The sequence below is a fragment of the Propithecus coquereli genome, unplaced genomic scaffold, assembly GCF_000956105.1.
Source record: "Propithecus coquereli isolate 6110/MARCELLA unplaced genomic scaffold, Pcoq_1.0 Scaffold95, whole genome shotgun sequence".
In the NCBI taxonomy this organism is placed as follows: Eukaryota; Metazoa; Chordata; class Mammalia; order Primates; family Indriidae; genus Propithecus; species Propithecus coquereli.
This window is the reverse complement of record NW_012155840.1, coordinates 2,434,687-2,458,200: the sequence shown is the minus strand read 5'-3', so window position 1 is coordinate 2,458,200 and position 23,514 is coordinate 2,434,687. Positions and strand designations below refer to the sequence as shown.

Here is a 23,514-nt window from a genome sequence, read left to right as displayed (position 1 = left end):
ATGGACCAATTATTAGAGCTAAAGCCCATAGTTTATAGTGGGGCTCACTCTTCGTATTGTACATTCTGTGGGTTTTGACAAATGTTTAATGACATGTATTCACCATTACAGTAGTAACTTTTGAAATTAGTTTTAGAAAAAGCTTCCTTCAGCAGGCCTGGGGTAGAAGGGGCAGGCAGGGAGCTAACTTAGGCTGTACCATGCTGTGTGTGTGCATATCACATTGAACTATTTTAACAACCCTGAAAGGTATCCATTATTGTCTTCATTTTATAGATGAGGAAACAGAGCCCAAGGAAGAATAAGGAGCTTGCTCAAGGAAACAGTAGAACCAAGATAGGTGCACAGGTCTGGTGGGTCCGATTAACAGCCTGGCCTCTGCGCTTTCACTTCCGGTCCAGTCCTGCATCGGAGAATTAAACCCTCTCGCCTCTTTTTCTCAGTACTGTGGAATCAGAAAATTATTTACAAAGCTATTTGTAAAAAAGAAAAGTTGTAATTAAAAAAAAGTGATACGTAGGTCAGAGCTGAACACGTCAAAAGTTTGCTAAGATCGTCAGCAAGGAAAAACATTAAGACTCTCATTAGAGTCCTGTTAAGTTTCTTTGTTTGTTCTTTTTTTTGTTTGTTTTTAATGAGCCTGTGTTTTGCTCTGTTGCCCAGGCTAGAATGCAGTGGTGTGATCGTAGCTCACTTCAGCCTCAAACTCCTGAGCTCAAGAGATCCTCCTGCCTCAGCCTCCTGAGTAGTTGGGACTAGAGTCATGTGCCACCATGGTTGACTAATTTATTTATTTAGTTTTTGTAGAGATGGGGCCTCACTATGTTGCCCAGGCTGGTCTTGAATTTCTGGCCTCAAGTGACCCTCCTGCCTTAACCTCCCAAAGTACTGGGATTACAGGCATGAGCCATCCAGCCTGTTGGTCTTAAGCAATGCATTTTTTTTTTTTTTTTTTTACTTTACTACATCTCAGTATACAATATTGTGCTTTACTTTCCACACTCTGCTTGCATTAATGGATAATGTAGCAGGTCCAACCAATTGCCTAACCTTTGACAAATCACTTAGCATCTTTGGTCCCCATTTCCTTATCTTGATCACCCTGTGCTAGAGCACAGAGCATGAGTTTCAAGCATCTGTCTACTGGAGTTGGAATCCCAGCTATGCTATTTATTAGCATTTGCCTTGGATAAATTATTTGTCTGTTTCCTTAGCTGCAAAATGGGAATGATAATATAATCTACTCTATACCTTGTTGTGAAGATTAAATGAGTTAAAAAAGTGCCAGGCACAAAGTAAGTGTGTAGTACATGCCTATTATATTTGGAAAAGCTCCTTCTAGGTCTAGAATTCTAGGATTTTTTTGCTGTGACTTAGGCTCAAACGACATTGCACTTTTTGTCATTTATCACCAAGTTCCTTAGGTCACCAAAAGCAGTTTCTTTTTAACAGATCTCATAACAAAAATATTTGTGGCGGTTGTTCTCTTTTCTGCTCCAGACATCTGTGAGTTTGAGTTTCATCATTAGCTATGGCGTGCAAGTAAGATGGTCAGGGTTACACAGCACAGCTTGAGGAGCAGTGCTGGGTGGTTTATTTTTGAATGTCTGAGCACTCTTTTTTTCACAATGAAGTGTTTCAACCTGAATAGTGGAAGTTTCTTTAAGTGTATACTAATGTGTTTGAGGGAATCATTAAAGCATTTTGCTCGTATGCTATCACAGCAAATACCATTTCGTGTTGTAAAGTACCTGATTATAAATCTTTCTCCCACAAAGACATCAATCTCTCAAAGATAGGGTTACCTCTTTCTTAACATTTATTTGCACAGTGCCTCTCTACCTTTTCTCACAAAAACTCTTCTGATGTAACATCTACTTGCCGATTCTTAGACTATGCCACGTTCTTTCTCTCCATCTACAAGCATGCCTTTTGTTCCCCTTTTTACCTTTCTAAATCCTATAGATGCTTTCAAATTTAACTATCTCCCCTTCTAGAAAGCATCCCCTAGGCCTAGCTTGAGTCAAATGCTGCTATTCATTCCTGTAGCACACAATGCATCCCACCATTATTGCATTTACCGCACGATTTGAATCATTAGTTTATATGTTTATCTTTCTGAATTACACTACAAACTCTCTAAGGGTAAGAATTTCCCGCATCTCTACAAAAAATAGAAAAATTAGCCAGGCATGGTGTTGCGGGCCTGTAGTCCCACCTACTTAGGAGGCTGAGGCAGGTGGATTGCTTGAGCCCAGGAGTTTGAGGTTGCAGTGAGCTACGACCACACCACTGCACTCTAGCCTGGGCAACAGAGCGAGACCCTGTCTCAACAAAAAGAATATTTTTGGTCTTTTTTTTTCTTTGTAATCCTAGCACTTAGTATAGCACTTGTCCCAGAGTGGGTACTTAATAATTGTACAATGAATGAACAAATGAATATGTCATATTCAAACAAAGAATCAGGTTGTATTCTGAAAGTGGGATTGGTCTCAAAGATGAATTCTTGAACATGATTTAATGTGAATTTAAACAGAATCTCACTTTTGGACAATTTGGTGTTTCATTGTAAATTAAGAAATACAGAATTCACTCAAAAAAAGGAAAATCAATTTGAATCAGAGTTGATTCTGGTGGGGAAGGCTGTAGGTGTGAATTTGGGTACATACCTGTAGTAAGTCCCAGATAAAGAATGGGGTATAGTCGACCACAGTGAATGTGAGTGAATGGTTTTCATTCTGTTGTAGTTATTCAATTAAAGCAGACTGTTGTGAAAATTTATGTTATGTAACCCTCTGGCTGAAAGCCAAACAAATTTAAATTATGGCTACTTCCTTACTAATCTTCAGGGAAATGCTTTTGATGGTTTAAGTTTTCACAGTCATTAAAAACAGAACTGTAAGTTGGGGGCACAATTTTTTTCTTCTGCAATCAGTTTTCTCTGCCTTTGAAGGTAGTTTTAGTAGAAGGCCTCTGTAGAGACTGGCCAGGTGTCTGGTTTCCAAAGGACAGCCTGGAATTTGGGTTTCTGATGTAGACTCGTTAAGTATGAGTTTATCAGGCATGACCAGAAATTTTGTAGATGTCATCTGGCCATCCTACATTTCAATCGTTTTAATTCTCTAACCTAGTGTCTCTTGAATGATGTCTCAAAGAACCTGGGTTTTTTGTAACAAAGAACAAAAAAAGTTTTCTATAAGTTTGCAGATTTTAGGCTTAAAAAGTTTCCTTTCCACAGGACTTCTTAGAGCCTTTAATAAGCTATTATGTTGTGAATCTTCAAAAGGAGATTTTAGCATCCTGTGTTTCAAACATATTTGGATATAGAAGACTTTTTTGTAGGAAACTTTTAACATCTCCAAAGTGTGCATTTTCAGAAGCGCAATTTGCAAAACATGGCGTGGTAGACTGATCTGTTGATAACGTAAGGAAAGGAGTTCGTGTAGTAGTGAAAGGTCTGTCTGTCTTTGCAACCTTGGTCATAATGGGATTCAGAACACACTATGCCAAAACAGGGTGCCTTTGCATATTGAGTATTTTAAGCCAAAGGAATTTGAGAAATAGCAGGTGCTTTTAAGTCTCTGACCTCCTGAAACAGCAGATCCCAATACCCTCATTTGAGAAATGCCTTCCCTATACTCAGAGGAAAGGAGGATCCTTCCATCCAAAAGCAGAGGGAAACGGAGAGGAATCTGAACAAGGCCTTGCTAAATTTCCCCCAGTTTACTACCCTTAGCTCATACTCCTTTGACTTCTCACATTTCTCACAACTTTCCACTCTTTATCAAACTTAGTATAAAAGCGTTTGTGCTTATGTTTCTTCTTGTCTTCATTTCCTCACGAGGGCTCCTATGTCATGTGACACTTTTATTCCATAAATTGGTATGTTTTTCCCTTGTTAATATGTCTTTTTTTCAGTCTAACTTATAAGGCTCCAGCCAATGAACCTAAGATTGGTAGAAGGAAAGGGTTTTTCTTTCCCCTCCAGTCATGATGCATAGCCTGAGAGAGGGCTCCCTCTCCCTAGTTCTGAGTCTGTCAGTGCTTCCTGAAGATCTGGGAAGAAAAAGCTGAAAGGAATATTTCTGGATTGAGCATCTGTGATTTAAGGAATCCGCCTGGGATAATGGACACAGTGCAGGGCTGGGTATCAGAATGGAGGTTCTAATCTAGGCTTGGTTTCCAGCTAGCAGTGTAGTCTTAGTAGACACTTAACTGCCCTGGGGCCTTCCTTTCTTCTGCAAATGAAGGAGCTCTTGGAAGAGAGTATACAATGGCTAATGAACATTTTTTAAAAAAGGAAAAAAAGCTAAATCTTCCACATAAAGGAATGCAGATTAAAGCAGCGCCAGATACAGCATTTCATATAGAAAGTGAGTAAAGATTACAGGAGATAATACTGAATGTCATCAGTGAGGAAAGATGCGAAGGGTGTGAAGTGGTACCATGTTTCCAGAAAGCATGTATTTCCAGAGCCTCAAAATAAGTTTACACCCTCCAGCCTTACAATTCCACTTCTAGAAATCTATCAAAAGGAAAACAACCAGAGAAACGGACTGATTTATAATTAAGGATGTTTCATCGTAATCTATTGACATAGTAACTACTTCAATGTAATAGTGGAATGACTATAGCAACTGTATTATCCGTCTAGTGGATACAGTGCACAGATTCGAAGTGAGATCACAAGGAATGTTTAGTAATATAGAAAATGCTTACAATAGAATGCTATGTTAACAGAAAAGAATGATACATAACTCTTTTTGTAATATGGTTCCAATTAATTTTAAAAACTGTGTGTGTATATGTATGTATGCATATGTGTGCATATATATATTTATGAAAGCCTAAGAGTGTTTTATTTCGGTGTTGGGAAGTGTATTTTTTGCTTCTTTATAAGTTTCTATATTTTTACCCTTCAATTAATGTTTCTTTTATACTCAAAAGAAAATTATTTTCAGAAAAAGCAAATAAATTGATAACTAAAAATGAAGGATATCTGAAGTTCTTCCTAAACCATACATTATGTGATTTAGATTATGGTTTAGAAAAAATTGCAGAGAGGAGGAAACACAATTTTATACACAGAATCGACACATATTTTACTGATTTAATAGACTAGAATTACCAAGTGCCCTGTTTTCCCTGAAGCCTTTAAACTGCGCTGTAGGGTAAGTCCTTGGGACACTAAGATGCTAGTACACAGGATATTTCCCTTAATTATTTGCTCTTAAAGTAACAACTATTTCCTTTGGAGAACATTGCCTCTGGGTGAAACTTTAATTCCTGTAACAGGCGTCAATTGCTGTCTGGAACCATAAAGGAAGTTGTTAAGTTTCCTGCATACTATAGGAAAATGACCCTGGGGCTAGTGAAGCAATTGTGAAGAATATAAGTTTTGGATGTAATGTGAAACAGTATAATATAGTGGTTAAGTGCAGGGGTCCTGGAGTTGGGCAAAACTGGGTCACAAAAATTGCAAGGACAAGGTCAAGGTGATGACCTTGGGAAAATTATTTAACCTCTTTGCACTTCATTTTCCAAATCTATAAAATCACTGTCTACCTCCTAAACCCATGGTAGGGATTAAATAATAATAAATGTAAGAAACACTTTGAACAATACCCAGCATATAGTAAGCACTTAATAAGTGTTCGTTTTTATTAATACTATTATATCACATCTATAAGCCACTGATTATTTATCTATAAAATTAGAATAATATTAATAATGGAAGCTAATTGGTGGGTTTGTTGTGAAAAATAAATGAAAAGATGCATATACAGAGCATAGTCCGGTGCTTCTATTAATATCACATATACTAAGTGAAAGTACTAATAAGCAAAATACAAGGGAAGAAATTTGTACATAGGGGATACTAAAAATTGTTTGTTAAGGGGAAAAAAAATCTTAGAAGTCATAAACTATTTCTTTCTCCATGATTCTATTTTTCTTGTCTGAGAGAATTCACTCTGAAAATCCTATGTTTGGCAAGATCATAAAGATTTTCCATCCTTGTGGGGTCATTGAACAATTAAAGCTCCCTAACAGGTTATGAGCTTCTTGAAAGAAAAGAATCTGCTTTTTTGTTGTGTCTTCCAAGAGCTTTTTTGTGGGTTGGTACAACTGCTCTAAATTGGAGGAAATGGAATGAAGTTGTCAGGATAGAGGAGAAAGGGCATTTGGCCAGGTTGCCCGAGGCTGCTCTCCTGCAGCTCTGCTGCTCATGCCAGGACCTCAGGCAAGCCACTAGAATGTTCACTTCTTGTTGCTTCTAAGGAAGTGCAATTAGACTTCTCTATCTACCTCGGGGAGTTGTTAAGGTCAGAGGAGACAGTGGTTCTGAAGTCCTTGGTAAAGACTAAGTCTTGGTTTCCTCAACTAAAATACAAAGGAGAAAACTACTTTCTCTAAGTTTAGACAGCTAATTGTCCCCTGTGGACACAGTTCTCTTGATGTGCAGTTTGTTGCTTTTTGGTGAATCAATTCATGTCACATGTGATTTGAATTCAGTTGTCCTATGGTAATTATATTCAGCTACAGGTTTATGCTTGAAACTTTCAATTTGATTTATATGAATTACTCTGGAAATTTATTTGTATGAAAATTATAATGATTTTAAAAGTACATCTAAGTTTAGCTTCTGACTGGCATTTGAAAGATTTTAATGTGGAGTAGGAGTTAGAAAATCTTTGTCAGCTTACTTTATTTACCCTTGTAGCCAAGGATTTCACAATCTCTTTAAGCTTGGGTGGGTGGGGATGGATTGATCCTGAGTTGGCTATTTTTTTTTTTTTACTTAAAATGCCAGTTCTCTATTAGTTTAATTTATTTCTTAAAGGACTTCAGGGTACTTGTAAGATCTAAAGCTGTGGAAAAGGTGAGCTCATAAAAGCAGAAAGAAAATAGAAGGTGGTTACTGGGGGCTTGGAGGAGGAAGTATTGGGGGATATTGATCAAAGGACACAAAATTTAAGTTAGTCAGGAGGAACATGTTCAGGAGATCTATTGTACAACATGAGGACTATAGTCAATAATATTGTACTGAATACTTGAAAATTGCTAAGAGAGTAGATTAGAAATGTTCTCCCCACAAGAAAGGGAGATAATAGATCTGTTAATTACCTTGATTTAGCAATTCCACAATATGTACCCGTATCAAAGCATCATGTTGTACACCATAAATATGTACAGTTTTTACTTTTCAATTATAAATGAATAAAAGTTTAAAAAGAAATAAAGGTGTGAATCAGAAAGTAAGAGCCCCAGGCCCAGGGAACACAGAAAGTTCCACTGCTCATGTGATCTGCAATCTAATCGTAATAACTACCTGCAGCACTGATGAGAAGAGTGTCAGGCCACATATGAGTTCTGCAAAAAGCAAAGCAAAGCAAACAAAAGGCTACAATAGATTATTGATATCTTGATATTTATGCTGGGCACAGGAGGGGTCAGGCACCTGCCTTGTGTTGTGTAGCTACCATTGCAAAGTTCCAGAGAGGAATAAGTAAATATTATTCTCACCAGGGCTGACCACCAAGAATTTCCATTGCAATGAGAGGCCAGAGTACAGCTGGGATCCGTTCTTTTCTTGCTGTGCATGGATTATCTCAGATTAGTGACAGGAGTATGTTCGTATCAACATGGAGAATACATGCTCATATGGTTAAACTGAATGTGTAATTATGAAATAAATACGAGCTCACATCTCCCCTCCACCAGATGAAATGTTACTAAACTATTTTCTTCTGTTCAGGAAGTTTCCCAAGGAAGAAAGTTGAGGTAAAGAAACCTTTATGAATTTTTATAAGGAGGAATTCAAAGCAGGGTGGTTTCCCACTTTTCAGAACAATTTTCACACACTTTTATTGGCTTGTACAGATGTACTTAAAATACATGATTTCTACATAAAGAAAAAAGGCAATGGTGGGAAAATGATCAATGTGAGCAGAACTGATTTGCAGGCGTGACAGGAGGATTTGGAAGTGGTGAGAAACAGCTGAACCACAAAAGCAAGCGAAGACACAATTTGTTTCTATTGCAGAATCCGCTTAAGTCTGAGGTGGCCGAAAGTCAGTTTACAAGCTCCTCGAGGAGCTTAGCCAAGTGCCCTCTCTACCTCCACTTCCGTGTGCCCCTAACGATTCTGCTGACCCCGTGGATGCCATAACAGCAATCAGAGCAAGCTGGGGGCAGATGGATTCTGAGGATCTGACTTAGCCCCGTGGTGGGGTCAAGAAAATAAAATTCTCAAGAAGTGCTAGGCTTCCCATTAGGGTGTTGTCAAGTAAATGTTGGCTGACACTGGACAGAATAATTTTGTATGAGAGACAATTACCACCATCTCATTTTGGGGGGAGATGAAAACCCCATGATCATCGATGAAATCTTGTTTGATTCCGAGTCCTGATTTGCTTTGTTCTTGTTCTATTTTTCTTTTTGCTCTTTCTCTATCTGTTCATACAAAAATCCTTTTCTTTTCCCCCTCCTGTCTACCTTCTTGAAGCAAAAAATCAGACCAGTATTTTCCATGGAATGTCCCCATACTTGGTGTTTCCCAATACCAAGAGGAAAACACAGGAGGAAAGTTAGAATGCAAATAAAACACAAATAAAGCATACTCTTTTTGATCTTTATTGCACCTAATTCTGCAGCCTTCATCCAGGCTCAGTTGATTGAAGTTTGAGTTTTGTTTGATTTTGAATTTAGAAATTATTTCCCTTCTACTTTTTCCCCCTCCCAATTGTGTTGCTTCAGGTTGCTTTTGAAATATTAAAATTCAATTTTTTTATTACACATCCTGTCTTCAGACTACGAGGAAGAAAAAGAGACAATTAGAATGTAAACAAAAAAGTGCTCTATTTGACATTTATTTAACCTAAATTTCTTGCCTTCACCAAGGCCCAATTCCTGCTATTTCTGTTTTTTCCCAAGAAAGCTTTACTCCCTTATTCCTTTGCAGTATTTTATAATACTTCAAATGTTACATGTATGTGGGCTTCATAATTAAGGAAATATTTCCACATAGCTTGTTCATTTGGCCTAACAGGGAAACTTTGGATGAGGAAGGATGGATGACCTCATTTTGGAAAGAGGAAAGTGATATTCATAAAAATCAGGATTGGAGTCCAGATCTTCAGAATTCAAGTCTATTCTTTCCACAATATTGTGGCACAGGAAGCCAAGAAATATCTCTTCTCCTCTTTCTCTCCTGTGTCTTCCTGGTGGATGAACATCAGGATCTTGGACTTTGACCTCATCTCTCAATCAGTGGTTTACTATGACATAACAGAAAAATGAGCTATTGCCCCATAAGCTATTTATTAGGTAGGAAGTTCCAATCTTTAGATGATGACCTAAATTAATACAAGAAATTGAGTAAGAAGGTGATTATTAGAGATGTAGTTAAAGTTCAGTTGTGAGTCATCAAAAGACTCCCCAAATAACAGGTTAAATAGAAAAGTAGTTTATGTTTTCTGCCCAAGACTGGGCTGGTATGGTGAGTCTGCTTTGCAAATGTCCCAGAGACCCAGGCTCTTTCTAGCTCACAGCTCTGCCAATTTATGGCATAGCCCCTTTATCCTGTGCAAGGCAGCGTCCTCCATCTGGGCAATGAGATGGAGGGAGATGTAAAAAAAGAAAAAAAAAAGGGACAAGGGTTATACAATAACTGCCTCTTAAAGAAGGTGTCTCAGAGCTATTATGTGACATCTTTTCTTGAATTCCATTCAGAATCTGGTCACATGGCCATAGATAGCTACAAGAGAAGCTGTAGAGAGAAGCTAAAATGTAGTCTTGGTTCTAGGTGACAATATACCCAGTTAAAATTTCTATTTCTGTAGAAGAAGGTGAGACTGGCTTTTTTCCAATATCTGTCTGGTAGATACTGAGAGTTACCGAGTTATCATAACGGAAAGGAAGGAAATATTTACTATACTATTTTTGAAATATCTGAGAGGAGCTTATTTGGTGTTCAGAATTGCTTACATGAAATGGAAGATTTTGATTAAGTTGTTCCATTTTGTTCCACATTGCCTTTCTTACTAAGGCAGTGCTAAACCAAAACATATTTGAAGTCATTAAACACAAATTTGTGAAATATGGCAAAGCCTCTAAGATAGAATTCCTTCCCTTGAAATTGATTTATTCATCCTTTATACTCAGGTCTGGCTCTAAAAGTGTAGGACGATAACCAAGCTGTGATCTATTGTGAAAGGTGAGGGGCTGGGGCTAGTTTAGAGACAGGCTGACCTGTGGGTCACAATGGGTACAAAGATCAGGAACATGACTCTGGATCAAAGCCCTTGTTTTTCATGCCTTTGTGTAATACAAGATCTCCGTGGGGTTTCAAAGGGGATTTGTTTCAGCTGTTGGCTGAGTGGGTGGTAGGAGAAGAGAATTCCAGGACCACATGCTATGCCTACCTCTGTCAAGGACTCTTCTTGTGGAGCCTGACACACACTGCTGACCAATCCTTTGGAGATAGTTGTTTGGTGAAATCACATAGGTGCCTCTCCATCTTGCTGCATTCTTTGGTTTCATTTGGGATTAATAATCCTCTCACTAGGTGGAGGACCAGACCTGAGGAGTTTGTACAAAGTCTGCCCTTTGTACCTTGATGGGCTGGTATTGGAGAACTAGTTATATTGATAATTTTCTTAAATTTATTTTCAGCTAAGCAACATAACGACATGATGACATAATGACATGATTTACCTGTAAGATAGGCTTGTTCTACATTGGCTTTGTCGGAGGGTATGTCTTTAATTACTTAATATATTGTTTTTGTCCATTAAATTTTTGTTCATAAAAATATGTATTTTCAAGTTCTCTACAGACATATTTTAAAAAGCCTTTAAAAATAATATTTGTTTTGAAGTTTCTCTTTATATCCCACATACATGTGTTATTCTACACAAATGCACGTACATGATTTTTGTATGTTGTTGCATTTTTTGAGTGCTTGCTTTTCTTTTCCTTTTTTAAATATAATATTGCTGTCTTAGTCTGCTGCTATAACAGAACTATCACAGACAAGGTGGCTTAAATAGCAGAACTTTATTCCTTACAGTTCTGAAGGCTGGGAAGTTCAAGACCAAGGTGCTGTTGATTTGGTTCCTAGTGAGGGCCCTCTTCTTGGTTAGCAGAGGGACACCTTCTTGCTGCATCTTCACATGGCAGAGATAGAGAGAGTGTGCTGTGGTCTCCTCACCCTCTTATAAGGATTCCTTCATGAGGACTCTACCCGCATCACCTCACACAAACCAAATTACCTCCCCAAGGCCCCAACTCCTAATCCCATCATATTTTAGATCAGGGCTTCAACATATGGATTTGGGGGAGACACAAACATTCAGTCCGTAGCACCCTTCTTTTCTTTCTCCTGTCTGTTCCTACCGCATTGCCCCTTTCAGATAGTCTCTATCCATCACCTAATGCTTACCTGTCCGTATTTTTCTCCATCCCCATATAATTATACACAACATACGTCTCCATGTACATATACGCAATACACAGATGCAGCTTTTATATTTTACCAAATGGAAGCACAACATACGTACTTTTCTTCATTTTACTTCTTCTGATTCTATGATACCTTGTAGAAATTCCTCCAAGGTATTGGAGTGATGTATCTCTAATTCAAATTTTAAAGGTTTCATTATATTCTATGGTATAAAATACTACTCTAACCATTTCCTTGTTGATGGACATTTGCTTTGCTTGCAGTTTCCACTATGAACAATGCTGCAATCAACATCCTGTTCATGTGTTCTTGTAGAGGCTGTTTTTGTCTCTGTTGCATAGACTCTCAGTGTTGCATGGGAATGATGAGAGTGATGTGTTTTGATTTTTAACTCAGACTTTACGTCGCTTCTTCTTTTGTTGTTTGACTGGGTGCTGCCTGGGGAAGGCTATTGGCTGATCATCAGGTGGTCTCAGTGTGTGGCATTTTCCAGAGTCAGGACTCTCAACCTCAGTGTTGTGGGTACAGAAAATGAACCTTGTCCATATATCCCAAGGTGATCTGCCTTTTTGTGATAGACTCTCAGTTACTGAATTCACATGATATCCTGATCCATGGCTGTTGGTGTTCCTATGATGTCAGTTGTTTTTTTAGATGTATTAACATTCCTGGTTAACCTACAGTCAGGGCATTATTTTCTCCAATTTTTTCACTCATTTAACAAATATTTATTGATCTATCAGGCATTGGGTTCTAGGCTTTGGGGATGAATTCATGAATTAAAAAAATGCATACCTGCATGAGGGAAATGGCAAAACGACTAATATAAATAAGCAAATGTATTAAATATTATGTTTAATGGTTATAAAGTACAAATTAAAAATAAGGTGGAAGGAGGGTAGAGGATGCTAGGGGATGACAGTGACACAGTTTTAATGTGGCACTCATGTGTGACCACACTGCAAGTGTGACATTTGATGGAAAACTTGACAGTGGGGTGGGGAGGGGGAAGAGGGATATCTGGGGAAGGATGTTCGTGTCAGAGATAGCAGCAGATGGGAAGCTTCAGCGAGGGGGAGGGGAGAAGGTCGATCTTGACTTGGAGGAAAAGCAAAGGTTTTAGTGTGGCTGGGGCGGAGTCAGCGAGAGATGTGATGAGAGACATAAGGGAGAAGCAGATGTCACAGTGCCTCATAGGTCATCACCAGGGCTTCTGCTTTTACTCTAAGATGAGATGCCACTGGAAGTTTTGAGCAGAGAAGTGATGACATAAGTTACATTTAACAGGATTCTCCGCTGCTATGTATGCTGAGATAGGCCTACAGGGGAGGCAAGCGTGGAAGCAGGGAGATAAAATAGGGCGGTGCTACTGCAGTCACCCCGCAGAGCTGGTGGTGTCCTGGCCCAGGGAGATAAAAATGGAAGTAGTAAGAAGTAGTTGGATTCTGGGATACATTTGGCAGGAAGAGTTTATTAATTTTTCATTGCTGTGTAATAAATCACTACAAATGTTGTGGCTCAAAACAACACAAATTTATTATCTCACAGTTTCCATTGGTCTGAGGTCTGATCATGGCTTAGCTGGGTTCTCTGCTTCAGGTTGTCATCAGGCTACAATCAAGATGTTGGCTGGGCTTCGTTCTTATCTGGAGAAAGGCTTGACTTAGGAAGAATCCACTCCCAAGCTCATTCATAGTGTTGGCAGAATGTATTTCCTTGTGGCAGTAAACTCAGGGAGGCTCGCTTCTTCAGGTTCACCGGGAGAACTTCTAGCTGCAGTCTGCTGAGAGAGCCTTCTATACAATGAAGTGTAATTGTGGGGGTGGCACCCACCACCTCTGTTTTATTCTGCTGGTTGGAAGTGTTATAGGTGGTGCTGGCACTCGAGGGAAAGCTGGAATTATTGGGGTCACCCTAAGGTCTGTCCACCACAAAGAACCTACAGGATTTTTTTTGCCAGCCACTGCCTCAAAAGCGAAAGGTTTCAAACAGTGGCGAGGGAATGGGTCTTCCTTGAATGCATTAGATGTGGATAATAGAGACCTTTTTGTCTACAACCTCTGACAAACATATATTTTGGTATCCATTGATTATGTGTAGAAATCTATTGAAATTATTAACGTGGAAGGCCTTTTTTGGGGGCAAAACAAACCACCATTTGTTCACCTAATCATACCTCGAGTTTGAGGATATATTTCAATACAGTTTACTTTGGATAAAATCTTTTCGGTTCTTAAGGAACACAGAGAAATAATCATGAAATTCCAAGTGGTTAAAGTAGAAACAAGGACTCCGTTTGTGCAAATTGAGTACATGATAATGTAATTAGCATTACAGATAATGTAAATATGCAAGCACATACACCGCGTCATTAGCTGTGTGTACTGAAGCTATGCCACTTGATTCATAGTCCCCTTTACACATAAACAAAAGCTTGAATGTTCACTTTAAAAAAGATATATTTTCTCCAATTTCCACTCAAGTGTTAAATGTCTTCACTGCCCAGCAAAGTTAGAATTTTGCCCAGTGCGTCAAATCGTTAAGTTTCTTTCTTATTTGGAGACTATTGAATTAGCATTAATCATGTTTTCAAACAATGTGAAAATAATCCTATCAGCTCTCTGACGCAAAGTAGAATATAGTATTCATCTAACAAGTAAGAAAACACAAGCAAAGAGCTCAACAACTGTCTCTGAACTCAGAGGACCAAAAGCTGCTCTTTTGGGCAGCAAGGCTGGCTGTCTCCTGCTGGACCACACAATTGACATCCCGATGGGGTGTGTCAGGTACGGAAGCAGGAGCTAGAAGCAGGGTAATGAAATGGCTGCATTGCTTTTCAGGTGGGCCTGGAGGTCAAGTTAGTTTATTTGTTTTTAATTTAGCTGAAATTATAGGCTGGTTGAAAGATCCTTTTGTCGGTAGTGGTCCTTTGAATAGCCACACAAAACTTTTGGTCTCCCTCTCACTTTCCTCCAACCCCTTCTCCCATTTGCAGGATTAGAAAAGCACTTGGGAGGCACATTAATCTTGCCGGCGTTGTCAGGAGTGATCAGCGACTTTTATTAAAAGCCTGGGGATCGCCTGAAAGGCCTCCTTGTCTGAGTTTGAAAGGAAAGGGCCATGTTAAGATCTCGGGGCACGTTGTCAGGACCCCTCGGCCTGCCCCTTGGACTATGAGCTGACACTCCAGGAGGGAGCACAGAAGCCCTCCTTTGTTGAAGGGATTTCTCCGGTGGACGGAAACGCATTGGCCCCTGTCAGCATGACCTTTCTGCGTTGGGGGGGCCCGGATGCCCTGCTGCTGCTGCTCCTCCTGGGCTGGGCCAGCCCCACCTTCATCAGCGTTAACCGTGGGGTGAGGGTGACGAAGGGCCGCTCCGCCTTCCTGTCAGGAGACGACCTGAAGTTTGCCGTTCCCAGAGAGAAAGATGCCTGCAAAGTGGAAGTGGTGATGAATGAGCCAATAACCCAGAGGGTTGGGAAACTCACCCCACAGGTAGGTCACATCGAGCTTTTCCGTTCAGGGCTGTGTATGAGTGTGAGTGTGTGATAGCATGCAGGGGACAGAGAGAGAGAGAGAGAGAGAGAAAAAGAGATGTAAAAGGTCTCCTCTAAGGCTGGGCGTGGTGGCTCATGCCTATAATCCTAGCACTGGAAGGCGGAGGTGGGTGGATCGCTCAAGGTCAGGAGTTCGAGACCAGCCTGAGCAAGAGTGAGACCCCCGTCTCTACTAAAAATAGAAAGAAATTATCTGGACAACTAAAAAAAAAAAAAATATATATATATAGAAAAAATTAGCTGGGCATGGTGGCACATGCCTGTAGGTAGTCCCAGCTACCTGGGAGGCTGAGACAAGAGGATCACTTGAGCCCAGGAGTTTGAGGTTGCTGTGAGCTAGGCTGATGCCAGGACAACAGAGCCAGACTCTGTCTCAAAAAAAAAAAAAAACGGTCTCCTCTCACAAAGGTGAGAATAGTTAAGATGTTCACATTTGAAATGGTGGAGTTGAAAGTAGCGAGCATAATATTGCATTGTTTTTCTACGTGAGGTGAAACCTATTTTTGAATGTTCTTGGCTGTTTTCAGATTACAAACTTGTCACAGACAGGATTTAATCCTAATTATGCTAACACCTGTAGAGGAAGTCAGGTTCAAATGAATATGGATGCAGATGCATGTATTTTTTCTTAATTCACTGTTTCAACAAGTCTTTCCAATTTCTCCTCTTTTATTGAAGAAAAATCTGTGTATCTTCCAGCTGCTTGGCCTTATAGAGTAGCTAATCATCCAGGAAAAAGCATAATGTAAGAGAATTACACATCTCTCATTTTTAGGTACATTGTCATTCTGAGAGAGAGAGAGAGAGAGAGAGAGAGAGAGAGAGAGAGAGAGAAACACAACAGAAGCAGCCCTCCAAGGTCTGAAGTGAGAAATCACTTGTGTGGGGTGATATGACCAGTCTTTATGGGATTATTCCTGCACCAAATCATCTCACCCATGCCAGGCTGCCTTTGGATAAGAGCTCAAGGTTTCAAGACATTTTTGTGACACACTTGTGACCTTAGAATAGCCATGGAAAAACCTGAAATAGATGAAAACATTTCATCTATTAACATTACTTGAACATTCTCTTGAGTAAGGGAAGAAAAGTAGAAAAGAGATGCAAAGATACTTCACTTTCTGCATAATTTTTTTCCTTTAATCAAAATCTTGGAGATTAAGGATATTCTATGGTAAATCCTTTTGCAGAGTGAAGAGTTACCTTTTAATTCACTAGGTTTAAAAAGTCTATATTTTCATTAGTTGTTTTTGCTTTAAGTAAGAGTTAATCCCTGTACATAATAGAAAGTTGCTTCTGGTTTTATTACTTGTTCCTAGTGTGGTTTAACTTTGCTCCCGGTGCAAACCATCTTGAGACTATTCAACACGAATGCTGCTGCTTCTGGAAATATGGACCATTCCTATTTGCTAAACTATGAAAATTATCATTTGGCTGAAGAAGCATAGTCCATGAGATTGTTCAAAAGTGGTACTAGATATAGAGAGGGAATAAAGAGACTTAGAGAGATGCTAGCTCAAATTGATAAGTCTAGACATTCCATTTACCACAGTTCAAGTTACAGACCAATTCTGAGATATGTCAGAATTCTATGGTGGGGGGTCTCGTGTTGCGGGTGTTCCTGATGCAATAGTAACCAAATGTCTCCCTCCAGTTTCCTGTGACATTTTCTTTTGTCAGAGAGCTTCAGATGGGCATCTAGAAAATGTTAGAGTACAGTAATGGCCCCCAAATGTGGTATTCCCAAGTGTGTGGTAGTTGCAACTTCTCATTTTTTTCTGGACATTATTTGTACTCTGAATACATTTTGATCGGCACTTATCAGTGAGTGGGAAAAGGAGGGACCTGGGATTGCTCATACCGGAGCCCCAGTGCACGAAAAATGGGTGGGTGATGTGAGTGAGCGCAGCAGCAGGTGATGGAGACCCAACTACAGGGACTGAGGTTGAAGCCAAATGCTCGCCCTCAGAGTGCTGAGGGGCAGCAGGATAGGAGCCCTGGTCCTAGAGGACTGGGGTCCTTGATCAAGTAGGGACCCAGGGCTGTACTGCTATACATGGGAGCCTTATAAAGACTGATGAATTGATAATTTGGTACCCCTTCCAGTAAATATATTGTAAAGAAATCGTTCAACGTTTATTGTTCAGGCTGAGTATTTTGGGGGGAAGAAGAGAAGCAGGATTCTCACTGGTAGCCTGCAAGGGCAAGCCAAGCGTCTAAGCCGTCTTCCAGTTTGGACCTCGAGCATCCATACCCCACCGAGCAAAACAAAAGCCCTGCCAGTCACCAGATTCTTTTAAAAATGTTATAGCACAATAATGACCTAAACAAAAATGTTTAGGAGGCAATTTGAGGAGGGTCTATTGTTACCTAAGTCAGCCTCTGGGGGCTACCCTCTCTCCACCCCAAGTAGCCTCTGACTCCTTAACATATGCGGTTCTCTCCTATCTAAGAGTAATGAAATCATCTCCATTATTTATTTTTAGTGTTGCTTTAATAGTCCTGATTGTTTGGCCTGCTCTGAGGCACTGGGGAACAAAAAGGGATCCAAGTGACTTGAACTAGGTAAAGAACATATTTGGTCACAAGGATCAGGGTGAATTCAAGTCATCTCCACCTCAAACTCTCTGATTTTAATGCAAAAATCTGGTTATTGGAAAGACAACATGAAGCAGAAAAAACAACGTGCCCAGCTGATTTAGGAGACTCTTGACTGCTGAGGAAGCCCCCACCCCCCATACACTGCTTCCCTAGTCTGCTGCTGCTCATTAAAAAATAAGTAGAACCCTGTCCTGAATGTTCAGTGTATGTATTTCCAGAGGCAAACGTGACATCTCAAATTGATCTATATCGTCTAAAGTAGATATGTGGTTTATATCTTCTACATTTTTTTTCTGTAGTAAAGGAATCCATTAAAATGTGCATTTTCACCACTTTTTTTTGCCAGATATTAGAACTTTGTGGCATAGAGAAATCTATAAAGTGGGAAAACTTTGTTTCTCAAACTGCCGGGTTATCATTCCTATTTTTTTATTCTGATAATTTCAACAAAAATGAGATTCCCGAGTAAGTTTTGTTTGTTTGTTTGTTTGAATTTGTGCTTGCTTTTTATCCCTGGCTGGTTCAGCTCTCCCCCAGGGATTTATGTGTTATGGAGTTTTAGAAATTAAGCATAGTCAAGCACGTGTGCACGTGCACACTCACGCAGAGCCTAAACATTATTGTTTAATAGGGCTTAATAGTAAGCTGAAAGCCAGAAATGTGAACCCATTTCTAGCGACATGACTGTGTTAACAGCACCCTGCTGTGTAATGAACAATTTCATGTGATTTGCACAGAAAACATTTTGTTTAACATCTGTTCAATTAATGTTTTCATTTCATTACCGAAGTTTGTCTTAGAACCAACAGGTTCATTTTTCTATTGGATATTTGGAAAGGGATTTCAATTGGTGCACACCAGTACCTTCTGTTTAGATAACCCTCTGGATATAGTCAATTAAATGAGGTCAATGGCAATTTGTTTTCCTTGTGTTTTAGGAGGAGACTCCCTCACATACAGCACTTAGCACACCTGGCCCAAAGCAAGGCAGTTCCTGAGTGGAAAAGCACCCCCGTTTAGCACTGAGCTTGCTTTCTTGACTAGGAAATACGGTGGTAACAAAGTATCACTAGTTTGAACCAGTTTACTGTCATTAAAGTGAGTAATGAGTTAGGAATGTGTGACAATTTAATTATAAATTGTAATTGAAAAGCAGTTGAAGTGGAAAAAAACAAAGCTAGACAGTAATTAGAAAAGGATTTAGCTCTCCTTTGTTTTAGTTAGTAAATTTATGGACAATTACGGTTGTCGCCTTTTATAAAAGGAAAACATATTATGAAACATAACACAGATGTTTCTTTTAACAAAGCAGATTGTCTCTTTATTACCAAGACTATTTGTCAATGATAGGGGGAAGGTCTTTGCTTTAGCTCCTTCCTAATTGTCAATTAAAAAGAGGAACCAATGATATCTGTGGGAAAAGAAAATCATTTGTATTAGTGATAAAGTAGATTGTGTTGTCTGAAAATGCTTGAGGCTGTGGAAAGGTACAGAAAACACAAATGAAGATGAATGAGTATCTCAAGGGGATTTCTTAGAACTCTCCCAAGTCAGACTGGGCAGAATGAAGGTCATGGCAGGGGTGGGAGAGAGGACTCTTCTTTTAAAAACCAAAGTTCCCAAAGTATGACAGCAATTTCCTTAACAAATCTGATGAGGTGAGACAGTTACTTATAATTTTATTTGAGTAGAGCAATTGCCTTTAGATTTTTATTTGTCTCATCAGCCATTTCTGCTATTATATAACTAATGTAAGAAGTCTTTTGCAAACGTTTAAGAAATAACTGTGGATCATGTTTGACTCTGATCAGCCACAATAGTGTCCACTGCCATTGACTTCATCTTTGAATATAAAAATGCTATGTGGACAAGAAAGAAAGAGAAGGAGAACATTTGAGTGCAGATGTCTTTTTTATAAAATGTCATTTTTTTCCTTTGGGTAACCCCTGTAATACTCTGAAATAAATAAAATAAAGTAAAATAAAATAAAGAAAAGGAGAACAAAGACATACAAAATGAATAGTGTGTTTGTGGGTGGGTTAATGCATGCCTTTTCATGCAGACACAGAAAAACCTCTCTAACTCCATTGCTTTGAACCCCTGAAGGAGGCAAATAAAATTTTGATAAATGCAACCATGCTTTAAATATACTATAATCATAAAAAGAATTTTTTAGAGAGGTAATCATCCCTTAATTTCTTTGCTTCATCTGCTTTGGTTTTCATAAGTTAGATATTCTCAAAACAAGACACAGCTGTATAAACAGAATGGTGAGTGGGTGTGAGGGTAGGGTGGAGGTGAGGTGGTTAAAATACACACACATACTCAAACACACACACACACATACTTAAACACACACACACACACACACTCAAACACACACACATCGCTATCCATGATTTCTCCAGGCAGTACTCTACTGTTGGAAAAATTAAATCTTGTGCCAATTTTCTCATAGATATTTATCCATTTCTTTATTGAACTAGGTCTTTGATTGCCATTTCCTTTCCGATGAAGTACAGTACGTTCACAACGGTTGCCCAATTCTTGATGAAGACACAGTGAAGCTTCGACTTTACAGGTGAGCAGCACAGGAGCGTGGCTTGTTCTCTACCAGGTAACCCTTCTGTGCACTTTTGAGGGCTTTTTCTGTGGGTATGTCTTATCGGGAGGTCAGTTAATAGACTTCAAACAAGAAAGTAGTCAATAGAAACTGGAGACCCAAGTGGGTGAGGCAAGAATTGTAGCCAACTTTCAATTATTTCCACTTGCATCATTTTCCTTGGGGCTTTTTTTGAGGGCAAATTATTAGCCCTATCCTGTTTCCCTTTAGTATTCTCATACAGGTATCTCTGGTGTTCCAACCTACCACTTGCGATGGGAAATGGTAGTTACAAACTACAAATTCTTAATGAGAATTAGGAGGAAAATATATCCCAAACTCAATGAAATTCTTCTTTTTGATTACCAGCTGCTAGTTATAAGTGCAATATCTTCCATTTTTAAACATATCAAATAATTTAAAATGTTTTAAAAAGCAATTATGAAGTCAAACATTGAATGACCAGATGAGCCAGCAATTCCACTCCTTAGGTGTGTACACAAGAGAAATAAAAACCTATATTAACAGAAGAACTTGTACATGAATGTTCATTGTAGCTTTATTCATAATAGGCAAAAAGTCACATCAGTACAACAGATGAATGGATAAATAAAATGTGGTATGACCATACAATGAAATATTATTCAGCCATAAAAAGGAATGAAGCACCGATAAGTGCTACGATATGGATGAACCTTGAAAATAATTATGCTAAGTGGAAAAAGCTAGACATCGAAGGTTACTATTGTATGGTTCTATTTATATGAAATACATAGAATTGGCAAATCCATAGAGACAGAAAGTAGGTTAGTGGTTGCCAGAGGCTGGAGATAGGGCAGTTGGGGGGTGACCACTAATGAGTATAGATAATGAAAATGTTCTGCAATTAGATAGCCATGTTAGTTGTACAACCTTCTGAATATACTAAAAAACACTGACTTGTACACTTTAAAAAGATAAATTTTATGGTGTATGAATTTTATCCCAATAAAAGTTAATTTTAAATTTAAGCTCATGATTGTGGTATTGCTGACTTCATAGAGGCACCTGAGAACTCAATGTAGGTGGAGTAGGTCATTATATTATTCTTTACTTAGTTTCTATTGCTCTTAAGAATATTGGATTAAAATATGTTAGTGTGAATTTCCCTTAAGCACTAGCCTAATGCAAAAGATTTTTGTAGAAGACATGGGAACAGGGAATCATTCTATAAACACTAATGATCACCTAGTACAGGTCAGGCTCTATGCTGGGCATAAGAAACACAAAGATGAAGACACATGGACTCTTTTGGTGCTCATAGTCCAATGCAAAAGATGAGAGATAACGATGGCACAGAACAAGTGTCAAAAGAAAGGCAGGAGCAAAATGCTCTCCTCAGAAAATGAAGTGGCACCCAAGAATTTCTTAGGAAGCTATAAAATCAGCATGCAGAGCCATTTGGTCTTTCCAAGACTTGACAGTTAAAAACAAGCGGACTTTAAAGAGCTTGCCTGGAAGGGCTGGAAAACCTATTGAATTCTGGGGACTCCCACTCCTTCCTTGAGTTTCTAGGAGGCAGGGAGGTTGGAAGAGCACTGTGTGAAGGGCAGGCTTAGAGGGGCCACCATTGCCTGGGTCTTGAGGACATTTAAGATAAAATATTCAGAGCAGTTGGAGGCGGAAGATCAGGGAGCATGTTTATTCCCCTCTTACATCTTCTCCAGCCCCTTTGGCAAACTACTTGACCTCTCTGTGCCTCAGTTTCCTCAACTGTAAAACGGAATTAACAATGCTTATCATAGGTTTTTATAAGGATCAATTGAGATACTGTTGTAAAGAGTTTAGCATGAGGCCTGGGCCATAATAAAAGTACATCAGTTAGAAGCTGCACTATTGGTGCATAGTCATCATTCATTGATTTTCTCCCCTCAAAAAGGATGACGATCAATCTCTTTCGGTCTTCGTAAACACCCGGAGATTGGAGTCACTAAGGGGATGGAGGGAATGGAAGTAACAATTGCTGAATACCCTTCGTATGATAAGCACTGAGCCGGGCACCCAGACTAGACTGTAAATGACCATCCACATAGTGGTGTTTCTGAAGAGCAAAAAGATGCTTCAGAATTCACACCTTTAGTCCTGAATTAAAATTCAATCCATAAATTACACGAGCTTGATACTCTTAAATTACATATGTGAGATCCTGAGGTCTCAGCAGTCATTAAATATCAGCATGGATGATGAGTTTGAGAATAGGTGTTGAAAGAAAGATGTTTGGAGGGGGAAGTGGCAGGAAAACACGGTGACACCAAGGCAAAGAGAAGGAGGGTAGAGAACCGAAAGTCTGGGAGTAGATCATGAAACAAAATCCAAACTCAACCTGAGGCATACGTTTTGGGAAGGCCAATCTCTAAGCTTCAAGCTCAGTCAGTACACAGGTATCAGAAGTATCTGAGCACCAATTCATATTGCCTTTGCTCTGTGTTCTCTGCAGATTTACTGAAACAGACACCTTCATGGAAACCTTTATCCTGCGGGTCTATCTCCTGGAGCCAGATTGTAACATCATCCGGATGAGTAACAATGTGCTGGAGGTGTCTGAATTCTATGGCCTGTCCCGGGCGATTGATAAGAACCTGCTCACGTTTGATTATGACAGGATGGCTAGCCTGGAATGCACGGTCAGGCTGGACCCTGTGAGAACTCGGCTGCCAGCCCATGGCCAGGTGGTTCTGGTGGAGTCTTGGCCAGAAGAACCTCGTGGAGATCAGCCGCATAATTTTTTCCCTGAGTCCCGTATGATATATTTTAATAATTATCTGGGTGTTACTAAAACTGACAAAAATATCCATACCTGATCATCTTCCACCATGACAAAGAGTTCTATTTAACTAATGTAAATTTTAGCTGGTTGAAAATTGTTTAGTGGTTAAGAGTATGAACTTTGGAATCAGAAAGACCTGGTTATGAAAACTGCCTCTGCTGTTTATTTCCTATGTAATTTTAGTTATTAACCTGTCTAAGCCTCTGTAAAATGGGAAAGGATAATAGCTGCTCTGTAGGTTTGTGTAAGGATGGGCATAAATGAGATTATACACACTAAGTGCTTAACACGGTGTCTGGTTCACAGTAGGTACTCATTAATTGTCACCTGTTATTAGTAATAGCAATGGCAGCAGTGGTTAAGAGTAGCTGGTATATTTATAAGGTATTATTGGGTTATGAGCAGGTTACAAGTAAAGCTGGTAGGTAGCAATAACAGTTCAAGTCAGGAAGAGTTAATAGATAATGTTCCTTCTGCTACTTA

The 23,514-nt window shown here is 39.3% G+C and overlaps 1 protein-coding gene across 1 annotated transcript in view; it reads left to right on the top strand.

Annotated features, from left to right (window-relative positions):
• Positions 1-14,726: 14,726 nt before the first annotated feature.
• FREM1 (FRAS1 related extracellular matrix 1) overlaps positions 14,727-23,514 on the top strand; it is a 117,814-nt gene continuing 109,026 nt past the window's right edge. The window contains exons 1-3 of the mRNA XM_012665022.1: positions 14,727-14,960; positions 20,110-20,204; positions 22,702-23,003. Of these exons, the coding sequence (XP_012520476.1) occupies positions 14,727-14,960; positions 20,110-20,204; positions 22,702-23,003 (631 nt within the window). The remainder of the gene's footprint in view (positions 14,961-20,109; positions 20,205-22,701; positions 23,004-23,514) is intronic.